Consider the following 19,916-nt stretch of genomic DNA (forward strand, 5'->3'; position numbering starts at 1 on the left):
GAAACAAACAGATAAAAGGAGGCGAAGCTTAAATCCTCCACCAACCATTTCACCTCCTCGTGTAGAACCAAAAGTTACCTTCTTGGTAACGATGAGACCCAAAATAACAGAAGTCAGTGGCCAGGATGAGAACACATTGATGATTTGTTGGCGTTTAAAAGGAAACGTATTGATTTTGCCATCACGGGAGGTGATGCGGCCATGAAACAATGGCTGTTTCTAAGATTCTTATATTTGTGCTATTTTCATTATCCACCTTTGATAGATAATCATGTTTGGCTGCTCTGAAAACTTGAGAAGGTTGACTCTTTGTTGGTCCAGACGTTCCAGAGGCGAACGTTGGCCGTTTGAGTCATTGTGATCGGCTTCAGCCCAAGAGAAGTGAAAAGGGCTTTGATAACATCCGGTGGCCTCTCCCTTCTCCTTAACTCACTCGCACATCTCTGGCATCTGCATTCTCTACTGGCCTGGTTAATTACACACACACACACACACACACAAAGTGTGATCTGGCCCTCTGCCTCGCTGACTCTCATTATCTCATGTGAAACTGTGTGTGTGTGTGTGACTGTAAAGTGTGTAAAGTAGCGTGTTCTCCTTGTTGCAGTTTGACACAGCAGATTATCTGTTAGCGTTGCTGGTATTAGGTGACGTTGTGATTTACTTCCATGAGCCGAATCCTCTACTTTAGCTTTGTCCAAGCAAAACTAGCAGCATCTGCAGGACAACAATTGATCTCTATCTCCTTTAAATTCAGCTGTGGGCATACCAAGGACAAGCAGGCCGAATGACTGATAGATTTCCAAGTAATCTTGGAGTTTTAACACAGCCCGTGCAGGTGTTTGCATGCTACTGTAGCTCCCGCAGTGTTTCCTGAATCCCAATGAGACCACAGATGTGGGATGTGCCCCTAAATAAAAATATTTTTCTTCACTCCTTCAGGTTTCCTGTGTTCACATCTGGAGGCTGGCCAGTTGACCTCTTTTTACACTATGAAACATAACAAAACCAAAAACACAGCACAACTAATCATAACTGAACGTGCTTCACATCTGCTAGCTTTGCTACTGCAAACCTGGAACTGCCCCCACATGCCCTCCTGGGATGGTATTAATGACCCACATCAAACAATCGGGTCTTGGTTAGTCTTCGGCTCTTCGGGTCTACAGTGTCCTCCATGCAGCTGGCTTACATGCTTACAGGATTACAAAGAAGTATGGTAGAGAATAGTTTTGAGAATTGCCCCTAGTGTGAGTCATCATGAGGGTGGAAAAGCTGCCACGTCTCACTGGGATGATTTATCTGGTCAGACATCAGATATGAAAATAAATGGAAATTGCATGTGACATTTCACAACATCTATGACGTTAACGTTCAATCAATAACTCCAAAACAAATATTCTATTATCATGTTTCTTTTGTGCTAGCTTGTTGACATTGTTGTGGTCGGAGAGGAAACTCCATCGGGGAGAGACTGAAGTGTTATTAGTTCTGAAATAAGAAGAGAAGGGAGTGCATCACGCTCTTTAATTACTTAATATTTTAGATCTTTAAAGGATGAGCATGTGTGTGTGTGTGTGTGTTTTCCATTTTCTTTTGCTATTTGTGTATTTATATATATAAAATATGTGTGTGTGTGTGTGTTATTTCCACTTGTGCGCTAGTGAGCTCTCCCCATTGCCCTATCATGGTGAATTCCAAAGCCGTGGCCGTGATGAATTAGTCTGAAGCAAATTAGCAGTACTTACAGCTCAGACGGCTCCAGCATTGGGTTACAAATTAAAACAAAAGCAGCCGTATCTCCACATCAGCGCTAGTCCCCCATGAAATACAATACGCTCTGCCTCAATCTTTAACGTGCAACAGACTGAGAGGCTTCCTTCCTTCTGTCCTTTCCCTCTCTCTTCTCACTGTCTTTCCAACATCCATCTTCTTCAGATATTCCAATGAGCTGTCTGATCATAACACGCAGCCCGATGTCTTCAGCTAACAGTGGCAGACTTCACGTTAGGTATTATTGACCAAACCAGTGTTATAGCTGCTTTATGTAAAGAGAGAGATAAGGAAAAAAAATACTGTGCAAAATGAAATTGCAAATGCGTTTATTTGAAAACTGAGAAAAATTGCTGTAAAAAGTTATGAAAAGAGCAACAAAAGAACGGAAAAATGTTGCAGTGCTTAAAAAATTTGCTGCAGTACCTCATAACTAATAAGGTTAATGAGTAACACGATTAGGTATAAAACCAACGTCCCTGAGAGGCAGGGAGCGATTCACCACTCTTTCAGGTTTCACAGAGACCAGGGGCCAGTTTCACCAATACAGACCTCGACTGTGGCTGAGGCAAACCAAATGATTACAACTTTGGCACATGTCTAAATTTAGTCATTGACTATGTTAAGTGGGACTACCGTACAAAGAATTCTGGGTAAATGGAGGCTTTTTAAAGAACAAAAATGGCCAACCGGTTTACATAATACCTGCTCAGCAGTGTTTACCCCAGCAGACACAAAAAATAGAGATAAGCAAAGAGTGTTGGAAGCTTCTGTGGCGTAAAGTCTCAATACATACAGCAGAGCTGAAATCTTTTGGCTTCTTTGTGTATACGAGCTTCTGCTAATTCTTAGGTTGCAGAAACCAGCTGGCTGTGTGCACGAGCCATTGATTTTTCCCAAGCTTAGTTAACAACAGTCTAACCTTGTGTAATTTTAACCCAAGTCTTTTATTTTTGCAGTGCAGTCAAACTGATATTAGAGCGTAGTTAAGCCTGGTCTAAAATGTCCTCTGAACAATGAACAGGCAGCAGCTGTTGGAGGAGCTCACGCTAAGCTGCACTGAGGTTGATGATAAGAGGAGAGCAGCTCTGAAATATTTTTGGGAAGGCCTTCACATGAATGTGTAACATCTGAAAGTAATTCCTAAAACAAACCTGTAATTCTAAAAGAGCAGCGCTCTCTTTTTCCTTTTGTAGTTAAAAGTTTAAATTCTGAATTTTCTGCTTTTAGAGTTTAGTTAAAACAGTTGAAACCTCACGTAAGTGGTTCCTGATTTTTACCTCATATTTGTCCTCTGCGGTTCAGTTGTGGTGAGACATATATAACATCTTTAAAACACGCAAAGTTAAGGTGAAAAAGCCACTGCACGGTGTCTTCTCACCACAGCATCAGTGTTTATACAATACAATACAACTTTATTTATATAGCACATTTAAAAACCAACGGTGCTTCACAATAAAACAGCAGGTTAAAACATGAATAATATAAGACCATTAACAAAGTACTGAATATGCTAACAGGTCAGTGGCACTAATTACACAAGAATAAAAGTGAATATCAAATCAAACTTGTTAAAAACACACAGGTTTTAAAGTGATGGTTTGATCTGCACACGCAGGCTTTCTCAAGAATCTCAGTTTTTTTTCTGCTATTTGCATTTCTCCATGATCCGTTTCAGATGTTTCAGAAATGTTTCCTCTGAATGTTGTCATTTAATAACGATTATCATCTTCACTAATCAGTAATAAAGCCATTTGCTATTCCTACTCATATGTTCCTGCCATTAATTTTATTATGGGTATAATGACATTTTAGTTCATTGGATTAAAAACAAGATTTCAGTATAAAAATAAAATGAGATGATTATAAAACAAACATAAAATATAAAACTACAGTACAGGTTATTAATTTTTTTAACACAGTAATACAAACTGGTTCATAAACTGCTGTGGTGATAAATACTACACCTGTCCACAGTTACAAAAATAAACCTAAACAAGCAAAATAATGAGACTAAACTGAATTTGGGAAAAACATACATAAAATAATAAATACATTTGTGAACTGGTTGAGTAATAATCATACTTTATGTAACTAGCAACAAATAACTTCAATCAAAGATGCACACATTTTAAATGCTGTATAATTAGGAAATCGCTACTTTATCAATTGCATTACTTGATCAATGTTCAATTAGTTCTTTAATATCTGCTAGATAACTTTGTATTAACTCCTAAAATCTGCATCATACCTGCAGATAGTGAACATTACAGCGCTGCTTTTGTAAGGAGGATTTATGTAATTTGACCAGCTGCTAATGCTGAATTTGCCAAATGTGTTTTATTTGTATGCAAAGTGTTTGGAATTTTTTACAGAAAACTAAAAAATAAACCAATAAAATAAGTAATTACAACAGTTATGAAACCTGAATATTAACAGATACATCGGGCCGTAATGAAAAAGTATTTTCAGGTATTTATTCACTGGTTGCAGTATTAATAATCCCAATAATCCTGTGATGTCACAGACCTGCTGCAGACGAGGAGAAACAACTTTTTTCCTCTCACTGGTCCAAACTGGCGATTTGACATGTTTGTTTATCAACAGTTTATGACTAATTATATTGATGAATTGAGACTAATGCAGTATATCACACTGAACATTTTCCACTAATAGAACAATTATAGATGATCGTGTGTGCTGTCTGTGGTCAGTGTAGTTCTCTCTAAAGATCATTTTAAGGACTTTTTTATATGAATGTGACGGGTTTGTTACAGATAGTGAAGGTCAGATACACGAGCAGTGAGAATCGTCATCAGCCTCAGTCATCTTTTCTTTGGCCAAGTGCATGCAGTGTGTCAGCAGAGCCCGTCACTGGCTTTCCATGAATTTCCTCATCCTTTTTTTCCTCCCAGAATGAATCATTCTGAATAATTCTGTATATGAATAATGAATAATGAATAATTGTGTATAAATAATATAATATAAATAATAATAATATAAATTAATTATTCATTTTATAATAATATAAAATGAATAATTCTTCAGTTTCACATTTAATGCCACTTTTAATTTGATAAAAAGGGGAACCCTTTCAGAAGGTGCCCAGTGGTCGGGTCATATCTGGAATTTTTTTTTGCAAACAGAAAATATTTTTAAAAAGGAAACTTACTGAAACATTGAGACAAATCTACAGCGTGTTTGGAGGAAAGCCGTCCTCAAAATCAGACTTAAAAACACCAAAAGTCATGGAAGATGCCAGCGTTGAACGTGACTAGGAAAATAAAGCAGGAAGCTTCTCTGTGCTTCTCTCATCGACTGTAACTGCTCAGTGAGGTCCGTCACGTCCTGTGCTGAGGGAATGCTTCCTCTTGGTGGAGAGTGAACGGTACTGCATCGCTGTGCAGCTCTCACACAGTGAGGACAGTCGGTCATTGCATCAGAGATTTCTTCTCTTCCCTGTGGAGTCGTTGCAGCTGTCACAACCCAGTCAAATCCACTTTTATTATTATTTATCTCTGTTGGTTGTAAAGAGATTATATTTTGAATATTTATGGTGATGTCTGGAGTATGATACTTAAACAGAAACTCTGATGGAGGAAAGGTGGTGTTGGTGGTGTTTGAGGAATAATGTGCTGGTGCAGAAGTACAGAAGAAAGGCCTCGCTGAGAGTTATCAGTGATGGGATACACACATGTGGTGGGAGTGCTCCCACAGCCACATATAAACAAAGACAGGATTGTACTCAGGACTCGTGTGTGTGTGTGTGTGTGTGTGTGTGTGTGTGTGTGTGTGTGTGTGTGTGTGTCATACCTCCACACATACAGACAGTGGATGTTGACTCTACACTCTTTGTCCAGTGTATCCACCGTGGATCTTATTATGGCTGCCCTTTGAATAGCTGCCTGTCGACTTCATCAGATCTTTTTTTCCTCTTCCTTTTCTTCTCTCCTTTCTCCTGAGGTCCCTCTTCCTCTTTTATTCCTCTTTTTTCTTCATTTTCGGGGTTGCTTTGTTCCGCTTGTGCTCCCTCATTTCCTTCTGGGGCTGTAATCATCCTCTGCTCACTGACGGCCTTTTCATAAACCGGTGTTTACCGCTGGCCGCACACTGGATACTCACGTGTGGCTGTGTCGTCCCAGCTGGCTGCAATTAATGCTTTGATTTTGGTGATTATCTGCTGGTAGTTAAAAGAAGAGCGGTAATACTTGAAGAAGACAATAGCAGATGTTTTACTTGATTTGGCTGTGATGTTTAGACGACAGGTGGAATTTGGGCTTGGGCATGCTTTAAAGGGGTTTTCCCCAGTAACATGTTTATTCATGTTTATCATGAAACAAATTAGATATCTAATCTGGGAGGGGGGGAGGGGGGGGGTCACAATGAGTAATCATCATGTGATGACACCAGAGTTTGGATGATCATTTTCAAGCTTTGTGGAAGCCCAGAATTTAAATGTGGCATCATGGAGCAAAAGCTAGTTATGGCTGGGTGGCTGTGGCTCAGGTGGTAGAGCGAATCAGCTAGTGATTGGAAGGTTGGTGGTTCGATCCTTGACTTCCCCAGTCTGCATGTCAAATATCGTTGGGCAAGATACTAACCCCAAGTTGCCCTCTGATGCAACTAATGTAGATTAGTTTGCACTTGTGTTTAGAAGTGCATAGGTGAATGAGGCGTGTTGTATACAGTGCTTTGAGTACTGTGGGAGAGTAGAAAGGCGCTATATAAGAATCAGTCCAAATTGGGCTACACTTATACAAACACTTTGGTTGTTTTTATGACTTATGTGCAGCACTTTGTGATTCTGTTTTGAAAGGTGCTATATAAATAAAAATTTATTTATTTATTTATTTTCTCATTTAATGTCAGATTTTAATTATATGCTTCATGATCTGATTGATAGTCTGATTTTGCAGTGTTTTTTTACACTAAGAATAAATCCAGAGGAAGAGAGAGGTTCTTTGTGATTCCAGCTGATGATAAATATAATAGTAGGATTTTTCCTGCTACTACTATAAAGTCATAAGTTTGGATATTTTATCCCCCACAATCAAAAGACATGAATAAAAGAGCTCATTATGGAGGAAAAAATCTGTTGTAGTGCTTAGAACAATAAATTAACTTTTATTTTGAAAATATAAATTCTTCCAATTAACAAAACAGACATTGATCTGTTATTGAGTCAGGAGTCCATATACATATATACAGTAATACCGTAATAGATGATTATGAGATTTTACCCTCCGCTTCAGAACATTTTCCACAACTCACCCAGAAACTGAGCAGAAACTGAGCAGGTCTCTAAAACCGAAATGATCCGATGACCGACTGAGAGAAAATTAACAATTTTATCTTGAAAACAAAAGTGACTCATAAACACAGCATCTTGGGACTTTTGATGAACCCATTTGGTTACTTTGTTTAACTTCCTAAAATATTCTTGATGCTTCACATGTTTGATTTAGCAAAGATTATAGACCGGGTCCTCTTCCTGACACACACTTCCCCATTTATCCGTGTTCTGGACCGGCGTTAGGGGTGCACCGACTTGTGTGTTGTCAGTTGCAGCCTTGTGGATCTGCTATGATGCAAAACGAGTAATAACAAGAACCCTTTGTATGTGTTTGTTGTGTGTTGGTTGACAGGCAAGAATAAAAACCTTGGCTGTGATCAGTCTGATCAAGGAAAACTGTTCTTTGTGTGTGCAGAACATTCGAATGACCGTCGTGTGTGAAGATCCAGATTGTTGGATTAGTCGCCTCCCTCTGACCTCCGACGCCTCTGCAGCAAACTGCTCTATCTACAGCCAAGGTGACTTTTTTTCTAATGCACAACAATAGGATATTTATTTTCTAGCTGCCTTCAAAATCAGAATCTGTGTATCAAACAGCAGAAAGTTGAGATCAAACACAACCTGTGCATTTTATGCTGCCAGATTTCCAGTTGTTACTCCCTCCTGTTTGTTTTCAGGCGAGGACTTGTTCTGTAAGGTGATGAAAGAGCTTACGGCCGGTGAAAGGCTCGTGGCGTTCGTGTCTCCTGTTCCTCTGGGCTCCTCCTCTCCGGTGGCCCAAGGCTCTCCTCCACTGAGCCTTGTCGCCCACAAACAACCTGTGGTGAAGGAGGAGCCGTCGTACCCGGCGGCGCTGCACTCAGAGATCCAGCTACTCCCGCAGCAAGCTGGCATGGCAGCAATCTTGGCTACTGCTGTTGTCAATAGTGAGTGTTGTATTCAAATCGTATTCACGAAAAGAGCATTTTAAGTGGTTAAAGGTTCAACTGGCTATTTGCAGAACAATACATATTTTCAATTAATTTCAAATGAGGCAAAAATTTTAAAAATGTGCCAAAGTATCAGATATATGCCATGTTAGAACTTGAGACCTCAAGGCTCAGTGTCCTGCAGGTTTTAGATCTCACCCTGGGTCAACACACCTGAATCAAATGATTAGTTTATTACCAGGCCTCTGGAGAACTTCAAACTGGTACCTGCAGCTGTTGTGATTTACTGAAATGTACTTTGTTATATAAATGTAATGATCTCTTCAGTCACAAGATGGCACTGTAGCGCTTTTAAAACCAGCTGATTAGTTTGTACCTTCCACTTAAACGTTTCCTGTTGCTTCTGTGGTGACGTCTGACTGATGGTCAGATAATTCACAATCATCACACACCGGTAGATCTGGTGCCTCTGTGGCAGGAGACTTCTGAAAAAAGGCTTCTGTGGTGTGCACACACATACTCACCTGCCACTGTATTAGGTACACCTGGGTAGTACCGGGTTGGACCTCCTTTTTCCTTCAGACATGTGTGCAACAAGGTGCTGGATTCCCTTTAAACTACAGATGTTTTTGTGGGAAAATCCCACTAAATCAGAGGTTCTGATACTTGAACTTCGGTAGGTTGATGTAACCATGGCTACATGCCTAAATCCATGAAGTTTCTGCCATGTGATTGGCCGACTAGATATTGGTGTTGACGAGCAGTTGAACTGGTTTAAGTAATGAAGTGAGTACATTTGGAAATAGTAATAGTAATTGAAAATGTATACATATCTCAAAACTGTAAACCAGAAGTCTGTGAGATTACAATTAGACTACAATGAAAACTTTGTATAACTTTAGCAGGCGAACTTAACCTCATCCTTACTTTTGCTAATTAAACTAGCGCTTTTCAGGTTCTTGAACCAATATTTGTGTCTGTGTTTGACTGACTAACTCGTGTGTACTTGTTTTTGCTGAACAGAGGACATTTTCCCATGTAAGGACTGTGGGATCTGGTACCGTAGTGAGAGGAACCTGCAGGCCCATCTTATGTACTATTGTGCCAGCCGTCAGAAGCAGCCAGCTGCAGCTTCCTCCCCTCCACAAGACAAACCCAAGGAGTCCTACCCCAATGAACGCATCTGCCCCTTCCCACAGTGCAACAAGAGCTGCCCCAGTGCCAGCTCACTCGAGATTCACATGCGCACACACAGTGGTGAGAGCAGTATTTATATCTATGCATAGAAGACAAAGGGTCAGAGCATTTGGGCCTGACTGTTATCCTTCTCCATCCTTCCACAGGCGAGCGTCCATTTGTCTGTCTCATCTGTCTGTCAGCATTCACCACTAAAGCGAACTGTGAGCGGCACCTTAAGGTCCATACGGACACCCTGAACGGGGTGTGTCACGGCTGCGGCTTCGTCTCCACCACGAGGGACATCCTCTACAGCCATCTGGTCACCAGCCACATGGTTTGCCAGCCTGGATCTCGCAGTGAGGTGTACTCTCCGGGGCCAGGTCTCCCTAAGCTACCCCTGTCCATTGGTAAGTCATTCCGTCATATTCTGTTATTTTTTATACTTTTTTATACTTTTTTTTTACGTAGCAGTAACTTTAAAAGGTTCACTGCTGGAAAGCCGGCACGTTAGCCCTTTTTTGTCCTTTAACCCTCCCGAGATTGTTGGAAATTTTGGACATGTTTAATCTGAGTAATCTGAGATTTTGAATAAAATTTGAATAATCTATTCAAATGTAAGCGACTGTTTTAATTTACTAACCTTGACTCTCCTGTTAAGGTCTGAGTCCAGGAGACTCTGGTGTTGTGCTGAAGTGTCAAGTTTGTGGCCACAACGCTGACTCACCTGCTCAGCTCCAGCAACATGTACGAACTCACCTGGAAGTCAGGGTCCCAGCTGAAAGAAGCCCTACTCCTCGTCAGAGTACCCCATCGTCGGTCGACCACTCCCAACCGTCTCCCCAGGAGAAGGAACCCCTGGCTTCATCCAGTCCAGGCACAAATGGAGGCTCAGCCACTCCTCGAGACTGCAGTCCTGCTGATGACCAGATCATGGAGTTAAAGATCAAAGAGGAGCCTCATTCAGATTCAGACACAGAAGAGCAGAAAATGGAGATTAAGGAGGATGGAGAGGAGGAGGAGATGGGTGGAGAGGAGGTAGATCAAGAGGCAGGAAGGAACATAAAAGAGGCGCAAACGACCTCCTCCAGCCAAACATCGAACTCGCCGAAGAGTCCAGCTACAACAACAGTGAAGGCAGAACCCACTAGTCCCACCCCTGGTTCTAGCCCCGCCCATATGGGAGGTGCAGGCTCAGTTGTTCCAGGAGGAGCGCTGTTCCTGCCTCAGTACATGTTTAACCCCGAGGCAGCCATCTTGCCTCAGGCCTCGGAGATCCTGGCTAAAATGTCAGAGATGGTCCACAGTCGCCTAAAGCAGGGCCAGACGGTCGCCCAGAACAACGCCGCAGCCTTCTTTCCTTCTGGACCGACTGCACCCACGGCAACAGCCACTCCACCTCACAAAGGAGCTACCTGCTTCGAGTGCGATATCACCTTCAATAACATAAACAATTTCTATGCACACAAGAGGCTTTATTGCTCAAGCAGGCATCAAGGCGAAGGTGCATCCTCAGCCTCGGGCCCCGCATTGACTAGAGACGCAGCCTCGGCCGCCGCGCCTTCTGCTGGGACATGCGGCTCATCTGCATCTCCTCAGGGCGGAGCATCAAGTAGGGCTGCCTCTGCCTCGCCGTCTGACTCCGAGCCTCCTGCAGGAAGTGGAGCAGCAGAATCCAGGAGGGTGCTGGAGGTGAAGACTGAACCTCCAGCGGGGAGAGAGGGAATCTCGTCCTCCTCTGAAGGGGAAGGTGCTGGTACGAGTGTGGGAGGAGGAGGAGGCGGAGGAGGACGAGCAAGTGAAGGCAGCCAGAGTCCTGCTAGCGGTTCCACAGAGGACCTTGAGGACGATCCCAACAGAACCTTCTGCGAAGCCTGCAACATCCGTTTCAGCCGTCACGACAACTACACTGTCCACAAACGTTTCTACTGTGCGTCGCGCCACGACCCGTCCAACCAGAGAGCCGTACACATGGCCAAGACGACCAACACAGCCGCCTTCATTCCGCAGCCCATCCGAACACGCAAAAGAAAGAAGATGTATGAGATTCACATGGCAAGAACCGAGGCGTTAGCTAATGCTGCCGCTGCAGCAGCAGCGGCAGCCACTGCCGCCGCCTCTGCTCCATCCCCCTCGGTTCTGGGCTTGGTAGTAAAGCAGGAAGTCTCTCCCAGTGGTGCAGGTGGCTCAAGCCCCGAAGGAGATGGCCCAATCGACCTGAGCAAGAGGCCCCGTCTCAGAGAGGCTCCACGGCACAGCGGCAGCGGTGGCGGCGGCGGCAGCAGCATTCTCCCAGCTCTGCCTCTCACCGACTACCACAAGTGCACAGCCTGCAGCATCAGTTTCAACAGTATTGAGAACTACCTGGCTCATAAAACATACTACTGCCCTGCCACCACCCTCCAACCCCACACTTTGGAGCAGCTTCACAGGCTCAAGAGATCAGCCTCCACCTCTCCAAAAAGCAGGCCTCAGCAGGAGCGTTCGGATCTCCTGCACCCTGTGGAGAATAAAGCTCACCCAGCTGAGTGGGTGGCCCAGGCTCAGGGCACGTCATCCAGTCCTCACACCTCTGCCTTACCCGCCTCGGACGCTGCATCTCCTTCACATACAAATACCACACTTGCAGCCTCTCCAGGAGCTGGAGCCAAAAGCGTGGTCACGGCTTCTGCTCAGATGGTCTGCCCATACTGTCCCAACAGGCCCATCGCTGGTGACTTGATGGAACATTTCAAGACTACCCACGGGCTGGTCGTAACCATTCAGCCACCCCAGGAGACTCTGCCCCATCTGGGCAGAACAGCGAGCCGCAGCCCGAGCCTGAGTCCCAGGGACGGAGCCGCTGCAGCGACTTCAGCCACTCCAACCAACCAGGCCAGACTTGTCTCTCGAGTTCACAGAGACAGCATCAACGGGCAGGGTAGGAGTGGTACAGCTTCCCCCGTTTCGCCCCTGGTGAACGGCAGCCCCTCCGCCGGGGGCGGATCACCGTTAGCCAGTTCTCCTCTGCCTGTGTCTCCCCCACGGGCTCCGTCTCTGACTTTGTCACCTGTGCCTGAGGTCCTGAGGGAGAAGCTGGGATCGTCACACGTTCCGGACAAGGCCGCCCAGACCGTGGCCTCCCACGCGATCCCTGTACCCAGCGTCAGTCCTAAAACCACCCCGGTCATCTCCCCTGTGCAGAACGGTAACTCGCGCTTCTGTCGGCTGTGCAACATCAAGTTCAGCAGCCTCTCCACATTCATAGCTCACAAGAAATACTACTGCTCTTCCCACAGTGCCGAACACGTTAAGTGAGCTAAGACACTTTTGATCTTTCCCTTCCCTTTCATCTTTCTGAGCGGAAGTTTTCCTTCACTAAGTTTTAAATGGCTCAGAGGGTCCTCCTCCTCCCCCGCCAGTGTCCCACATAGGTGCCAAAACGGTGCTCGGCTGGCATCACCACGAATGACAGTGAATGACTGTTACTCACCTGGCAAGGCCTGATGCCTGGCTCCTCCAGAGCAGAATTCCCAGGTGGTGTTACTCACATACAGAAACTGATATTCCTCCTATGGGTCAAAGTGTGTAGTACACTAAGAGCTGAGACACATGCTACCTGCACACTGGTGTGCCCTCGTCCCGAAGATCACTCTTTGTACACCAGTCGCTGATTCAACACTTACCACACCCTCGCCTCACAGTAGTGTTATTATGGGACGCTAAATAGATGTATGTCAACAACCCTTTTTTCTGTCTCTGAACTGAGCTTTTCATGGCAGTAATTCCATTCTGACTGATGATGATGATGATAGTGCATCTCCAGTGTTTCCCCGCCCCCTGAGCTCTTTTACGTTCCCAGACCTAAACGGAGGAATCATTTCTCTTGTCTGGAAAAAAAAAGACTTGATCATTGTTGATGTTTTTATTATCTGTGCATAGTGTATGATGTCTGAAAAGAAAAGAATTCTATGCTTTTGGGTTCAACACTGGCTCTTTTCTGCTTACTAGAGAAGCTGAGGCATTTTAGCTGACACACAGATATGTGCTATCATGATGTTACTAATTACTGAAGGATAATATTTCAAAATGGGACTTTTTTTTCCTTTCATACACACAAATTTTTATTTTCTCTGTAAAAAAATGCAAGGAAGAAGAAAAAAGATGTGAAATATTTATCTTTTAGTCATCACTGATTTCATGTCAACAGAAAACTACCTACTTAGTGTCCGAGAGTATTTGTATTTTTTATTTGTATATTTTTCATACTGTTGGAAAGAACTGTTTGGATCTGGGTGTGTTGAAGTGAATTTTCTAAGTGTAGATATGTAATATCTTTTCACAGTAATCACTGGGATCACACTGAACTTTATCATCTTAGTATTTCTCGTTCTGTTAATGTGGGCTGTAATCGATGCCGTCTGAAAACCAGCACAGCGTTTCTTTTTTTTGTCTTTCTGTTTTTAACCCCACGATTCATGCAGAACAGCCGTTTGTTTCCAGACCGTCACGTCCGAACATTGAAGGGAGCTCGTTGGACACCGCTGCGTTCACACTTTGGTGAGAGTGACGAAGCTTTCCAGATTTTTAGGTTACACGAAAATCCACATTTTCAGTAAGAAGTTTGTCTTCAGATACACACACACACACACACACACAGCTTTACATTATTTGTTGCAAACATCACTCTCATACTAAGGCATATTTATTATTATGATTGTACTTCTCTCCGGCAATGAAGGCAAAACAGTGAACAGTCACATGTTGGCGTAAGACCTCACAAAAGAAAAGTAAGCACATATAACCATATGTTGTGGCTGTGGTGTGTGTGTGTCTCATTTGTGCACAGACACACCAGATGTTCCCATGCTGCTGTTGCAGTTGCAATACAGTGTTACCTAGAACTGTGAATTACGTTTTATTTTTCCGACTTTGATGCAAACTAACCTGTAGCTGCCGAGGGGTAAAAATCTGCATCTAGATCACAGCGTTTATCCCCCCCCCCCCCAGCTTCTCTCAGGATTTTAGCTCTTTTCATTGTGAGCCATTAAAACCGACTCAGACTTTCAAGCGACACTAAAAGTACAGTTTCATATAGCAGACTGTTAACAAACCCCCAGGAACCCCACCGCCAGGTCTTCAAGAAACAAATCTAAATGTAACGTAATAGAACTAAAATCATTCCTGGTTTTCACAGACTCCTTAAATATTCAGCCAAATTTGACTTCACTTTTTGGACAGTGTGAGTCGTCCATCTTTATATACAGTCTGTCTTGTGATCCTGACTCGACTGGTTTGAGGTCTCGTCCACGCATTAAGTATATTTTTAAGATGCAGCTTTCGGCCCCTCGCAGACGGTTCCAGATGACTGAAAATGGACCTCATTCAGAAATTCAGAAACCATTTAATGTCACGATCCCCCGTGTTTACATGTTTTTTTCATGACTTTAAGCTTGTGGTTATTTTGCCAACTTGTTGGTTTGGCATGCTCTTAACAGCACTTGGATTTTGTTTTTGCATTTAATGCAGACACAAGTCCACGTATGTGGGAACTAAAGCTGTAGTAGAATTTGGACCTGGTCCGATTGATTGGTGTCCCGGGAGCTGCAAAGATATTAATGGAACAGGTGTAATATCACCAAGAAAGCCTTTTGTGCGTCCATCCACACTGAAGGGGTTTTTCTGCAGGGAAGCAGTGGATCACCTGGTTTTAAGAATCTTCAGCTGTTTACAAATTCAGGGGGAAAACGTGCACCTAACCACAACCTGGGGGTGTAAAGGGGCTAAAGGAGCATCATATTGGGGGTCAGAGGTCACTGGAAAAGTCTCATAAGTAACCTTTAAAGATGTAAGAAACATGGCAAAGCAGTTGTTTACATCCTGCAGTCACAGCAAGATTAGAAAACTAAAAGCATAACCCTTTTTATGCTGTGTTCTTTTTCAGAATCTCCTCAGAAACTTTTTTTTTGCCTCTAAATATCCAGATTTTTGTAGTTAGTCTCTGTTTTTTAAAGATGTTGATTCAGGGACACTGGACCAAACCAGTGACATGACACAGTGTAGAATAAAATGATCGACCAGCGCAGTTTTAAAGGATACGTATACCGACTCGGTGGTTTCCATACTTTGCTTTTAAAACCTAAGATTATATCATATAGATTCATTTTTCATAATTCCAGTTCTTTTTAAATTTATAAGACATTACCTGCTCCTGTTTAGCTTGGAGCACCAGTGCACCAGACTCATCACACTGCTGTTTACAGCCGTGGTCTTAAAAGTAGAGAGAAGAACACGCCGTGAGCCACTTTTTCACTGCAGGAACTTTGCAGGAACCTTTGGAGGAGCTCAGGGTGTTTTCACTGTTGGGACTAGGGTCTAAATGAAGTTCTAGGGTTTTTGTTTGTTTTTTTAAACTCTGAAAGTCCCTGTTCAGGAGGTAGCCCCACCCCCAAAAATTCCTGAGCTTTTTTGGGGGTTGGGTACTTGCTTTCTGAACTTTTCTGATTGGTCAACTATTCCTAACATTTTAAGCTAGTCTATGTCAGCATCTGCAAAAGCTTTTAAAATCATTTTGCTTTAATTTTGGTCGAGCATTTCTAGACTTTGCCGCTACAGCTCATGCCTTCAGTGACTGTTTGCAAAGTTGTAAATCACGAGCAATAGCAGTATCGTTGAATCTCTTCAACGCTGACTGCTGTTATGTAGTCCCCTGTCCCTCACATTACATGCCATCGTCGTCTGCGTTGTTGTATAGTCTGCAGCTTGGGGAATGACGGATAAAAGCTTCCTTGCGTCCATGCAGAGGCCTGACTTTCTTAATCATCACAGGTCCTCACACCACAGTGGAAATGCAGAAAGCCAATGATCTAATGAACCTTTTAGTTCCTTGAAAAACATTCTTGGCACTAAAGGTTTTTGGTAGTTTTGTGGAAATCATAGCTGCAGTCATGTCACCTAGTTACAAATGGAGGAACTGAGTGCTGAGAAACCACCCTTAGATCTTGCCGCCTTTTCGTTGCACTGTTGTATAAAAACGTGCTGAATGTTTTAGTTTTAGCTGCTTTTTTTTTCTTTCTTTTTTTGGTAACGTATTTATGTTTTACGGCACTTTTTCCCGTCCAGAATGCATCCTAGCTCTACCTTGAAGGACGTTTCTGAAAAATTTTAGACCTTGAATAAAACCTTTCTTTGTTTAATTGTAAACCTTTTTTTAATGATTTCTTTGATGTCTGTAACGGAGAAAATCACAATGAATGTCAACACTTTTATGTCCATATTTTTCATTTCAGTTCCACTACACTCATCCAAACTATGCATGGGAAATAAAAAAAGTTCTGAGAGACACTGATGAGAAGTGTGGCTGTATTTCTCTCTTTGGTGTGATTGCATTTCTTCGACTTTTAGGGGCAGCTTTAGTAGTTGCTTGTGTCTTGTCACTCTTAAATCACAAAGGTTCTACTTTGCAGGTTCTGTTTAACAGTTTGTTAATTTTACATAAAATATAGTATTTGTATATAAAGCAGAGTAATTCTGCCCACTAAGAAGATGCCCTCTAGTGGAGGGTATCACAAAAAGCAGCCTGAAGCCATATTAGGGCGTGATAGAATCTGTCAATGATTTTGTTTATGTGAGTGATGGGTCTGTGTTTGACCTGACCACCTTAATAAAGCTGTTTTCCAATACTGATCAATTGAAGTGCTTATTAATATAACTTAAAGTATAGGTATTGACTCTGGTGGGACTCGAACCCACAACCTTTGAATTCCTTCCTCAGTTCTTTGCTAGAAGTCCAATGCGCTATCCATTGCGCCACAGAGCCTCTTGTAGCTCAGTTTGTCATTTAATTGTTTATCTATTGATTGATTGCTTTGAGGTATGAATGGTCGAGCAGGAAAAGGTTGAAAATTCATATTTGAAACATAAGGCCCATCCTTATGTTTTCAAATCTCTCTTTTTTAAAAATCCAACACCAACATAATGTTAGTGTTTGGGGTTTTTTATGTTATGTTTGTTGTGTGTAACTGTGTGTGAGCAGGTGAGAAGCAGCTGCTCAAGACACCCTCTAGTGGAGATGATCCCAAACAGCAGCCTGCAGCCACAGAAGGGCATGATAGAATCTGACAGTGAGGCACAGTTGAACTTGTTTTTAAACCTTAAATATACATGTCGAGTTCTCCAGAATCAGAGTGTGATGTTTACAGATGGCTGTCCTCCATGATGCTCTGCTCCAGTGTAAATGACTGCGGCTCATGTTTTTCATTTTCATGCATAGACGGAATACAAAAATGACATGAAACTGGAACGTGTGTGTTTGATTCAAAATGCTTGCTTGGAAAAACTTTTTGTAGAGTTTTACTCTGTGTTAGAGATCAGTCAATATGATGAATTCATTAGATAACTGAGATTAAGATAGTCAGCACCCCTGCTGATGCATTAGATTCTCCACACATAAACTGGACATAGAAACAAATCATAAGGGGTCCCTGGATGATCTAAAAGTAGATGCAGTCATATGTTTTTCTGAAAATGTGTAAAGGTTTTAAAACACAACTCCTGATTACATGTAAAATACATATTTTATGTTAGTGGTTAATTAAGCTGATTAATTGAAATTAAAAAGGAAGCTCAGTGACTGTACCGCATATCTTCAGCAGTGCCAAGTGAAACAGCTACATGAGCCACATGTCAGGTGTATAACATGATTGGCTGTTCACAAGGCTGCAGGCAGATCTAAAGAGGGTGAGTTAGACAATATTGGTAAGGCACTTTCACATCACTGAACCAATGAAGTGCAAGTTAATAGAAATTGACTCTAGTGGGACTAGAGCAAAGAGAATTACTTCCTCTTTGCTCTTCTAGAAGGCCAATGCGCTCTCCGGTGCACCACAGAGCCCTGAGTGGAAGTAAAAGGTCAAGATTTCACAGCCAGTGCAGGTGGATTCAGGTTAGCAAAAATGGACGTGTGCAGGTCTGTGGCCTCGAGGGCAGATCTAGCCTAAAATTATTCAATTAAAATAAGGTAGCATTAACACTTTGAGCTCAGCAACAATTAAAATTAAATATAAGTTTTTACATTAAAAAAAAATATAAATACTAGGGGTTTATGTTTCTTTGTGTGCTTTCAGATCAGTTGTGTCAACACAGTACGTCAGTGAAAAAATAACTGTAAATTCAGACATGTGAGGTTGAGCTGAAAAGAATGATACCAAACAAGGCAAGGTAAAAAATACGTAGAGTACATAAAATCAAAATTCACATGTGTTTTGTAGTGAAATGTTTAATTATGTGGGCTACAGAAAATAATTAAGTTATAGACTATATTTATATGAAACGTATGTATACTTACAGCATTTTAATCATTTTAACCATATGTAACACCTGCATATGTTTTTTGTTTGTTTTTTTTAAAAGGTTTTGATTTTGCCACCGAATTAGATTTCCATGCCACCCTAAGAAAATTTCTCTAGATCCGCCCCTGCACAGGATTAATCGGCTGTAAGAGGAGAAGAGCTTCAACGTCATGTTCCTGAAATGAAACTGAGGGTTTATCAGACCAACAGGTGGCTGCAGACAAGTGTCTCTGTCAGTCAGAGAGACTTTCTCAGCAAAGCCTCTACAGAACAGCGGTGAGTGCAGCAGATTCAATTTAAGGATTGACAATTCAGCAATGATGCAACTTTCAAGCTTTTTATTCTGTGCTGTGTCTTGTCAAATTAAACTCTCAGTTGCTGTCAAAAGCAGAGGTGGCAAAATTATTAAAAAAAAAAAATGGAATTTTGTACAATTTTCAGGTATCTGTACTTGACTTGAGTGTTTTTTGATGCGTGCCATAGTCAGGGGTTCAAAGTGGGACGGTGTTTTTTCTTTGTTTGTTTTTCTGTTGACACAAACACCGGAACAACTGCAGGTGTCCATAAGTTACGGTATTTCAGCATCGAGCTAGCCCTACTGAAGAAGAGTGCGCATGGAGGGGATTATTTTCTTTCTAAGTGGCAGGTAATTTCAAATACAACGTTTCTATTGTAAGAAGTGCCACCTGGCAGTTTGCTGCCTTCTGCCGTGTGATTGGCAGAGGAGCTTTAAAAGGCAAGGCAAGGCAAATTTATTTATATAGCACAATTCAACAACAAGGTGATTCAAAGTGCTTTACAGAGACATTAAAAGCAAAAACAAATAAAAAGCATGATTTAAAATTGATTAAGACAAGCAAACAAACAAAACAGTATTTAAAATCAAAAATCAAAACAGTAGATAAAATCAGAACAGTAGATAAAATCAGTAGTTAAAATGTAAGTTTTGAAATTTAAGCTTAAAAGTGTGGATTTGGTGCTTTATTCAAAAGCAGCTGAGAACAGGTGAGTCTTCAACCTGGATTTAAATAAACTGAGTGTTTCAGCTGATCTGAGGCTTTCTGGGAGTTTGTTCCAGATATATGGAGCATAAAAGCTGAATGCAGCTTCTCCGTGTCTGGTTCTGACTCTGGGAACTGATAAAAAACCGGATCCAGATGACCTGAGGGATCTGGAAGGTTCATACTGGGTCAGGAGGTCACTGATGTATTTTGGTCCTAAACCATTCAGAGCTTTATAGACCAGCATCAGAACTTTAAAGTCTATCCTCTGACGGACAGGCAGCCAGTGTAAAGACCTCAGAGCTGGACTGATGTGGTCCACGTTTTTGGTCTTAGTGAGGACTCTACCAGCAGAGTTCTGAATGAGCTGTAGTTGTCTGACTGATTTTTTAGGTAGACCTGTAAAGATGCTGTT

At 42.3% G+C, this 19,916-nt stretch overlaps 1 protein-coding gene and 1 non-coding gene across 6 annotated transcripts in view; one reads left to right on the forward strand and one right to left on the reverse strand.

Annotated features, from left to right (window-relative positions):
• Positions 1 to 16,816, forward strand: part of zfpm1 (zinc finger protein, FOG family member 1) — a 106,719-nt gene extending 89,903 nt beyond the window's left edge. For all 5 annotated transcript variants that reach the window (XM_063477579.1, XM_063477583.1, XM_063477582.1 and 2 more), the window contains 5 exons: positions 7,482 to 7,584; positions 7,744 to 7,992; positions 9,019 to 9,252; positions 9,339 to 9,581; positions 9,833 to 16,816. In XM_063477579.1, the coding sequence (XP_063333649.1) occupies positions 7,482 to 7,584; positions 7,744 to 7,992; positions 9,019 to 9,252; positions 9,339 to 9,581; positions 9,833 to 12,468 (3,465 nt within the window). In that variant the 3' untranslated portion in view covers positions 12,469 to 16,816. The remainder of the gene's footprint in view (positions 1 to 7,481; positions 7,585 to 7,743; positions 7,993 to 9,018; positions 9,253 to 9,338; positions 9,582 to 9,832) is intronic.
• Positions 16,817 to 16,877: 61 nt separating this feature from the next.
• On the reverse strand, positions 16,878 to 16,969 carry trnar-ucu (transfer RNA arginine (anticodon UCU)). Its single transcript is given in 2 exon segments — positions 16,878 to 16,913; positions 16,933 to 16,969. It is a non-coding gene; the product is annotated as a tRNA-Arg (tRNA).
• Positions 16,970 to 19,916: the final 2,947 nt, after the last annotated feature.

The sequence above is a fragment of the Pelmatolapia mariae genome, linkage group LG7, assembly GCF_036321145.2.
Source record: "Pelmatolapia mariae isolate MD_Pm_ZW linkage group LG7, Pm_UMD_F_2, whole genome shotgun sequence".
In the NCBI taxonomy this organism is placed as follows: Eukaryota; Metazoa; Chordata; class Actinopteri; order Cichliformes; family Cichlidae; genus Pelmatolapia; species Pelmatolapia mariae.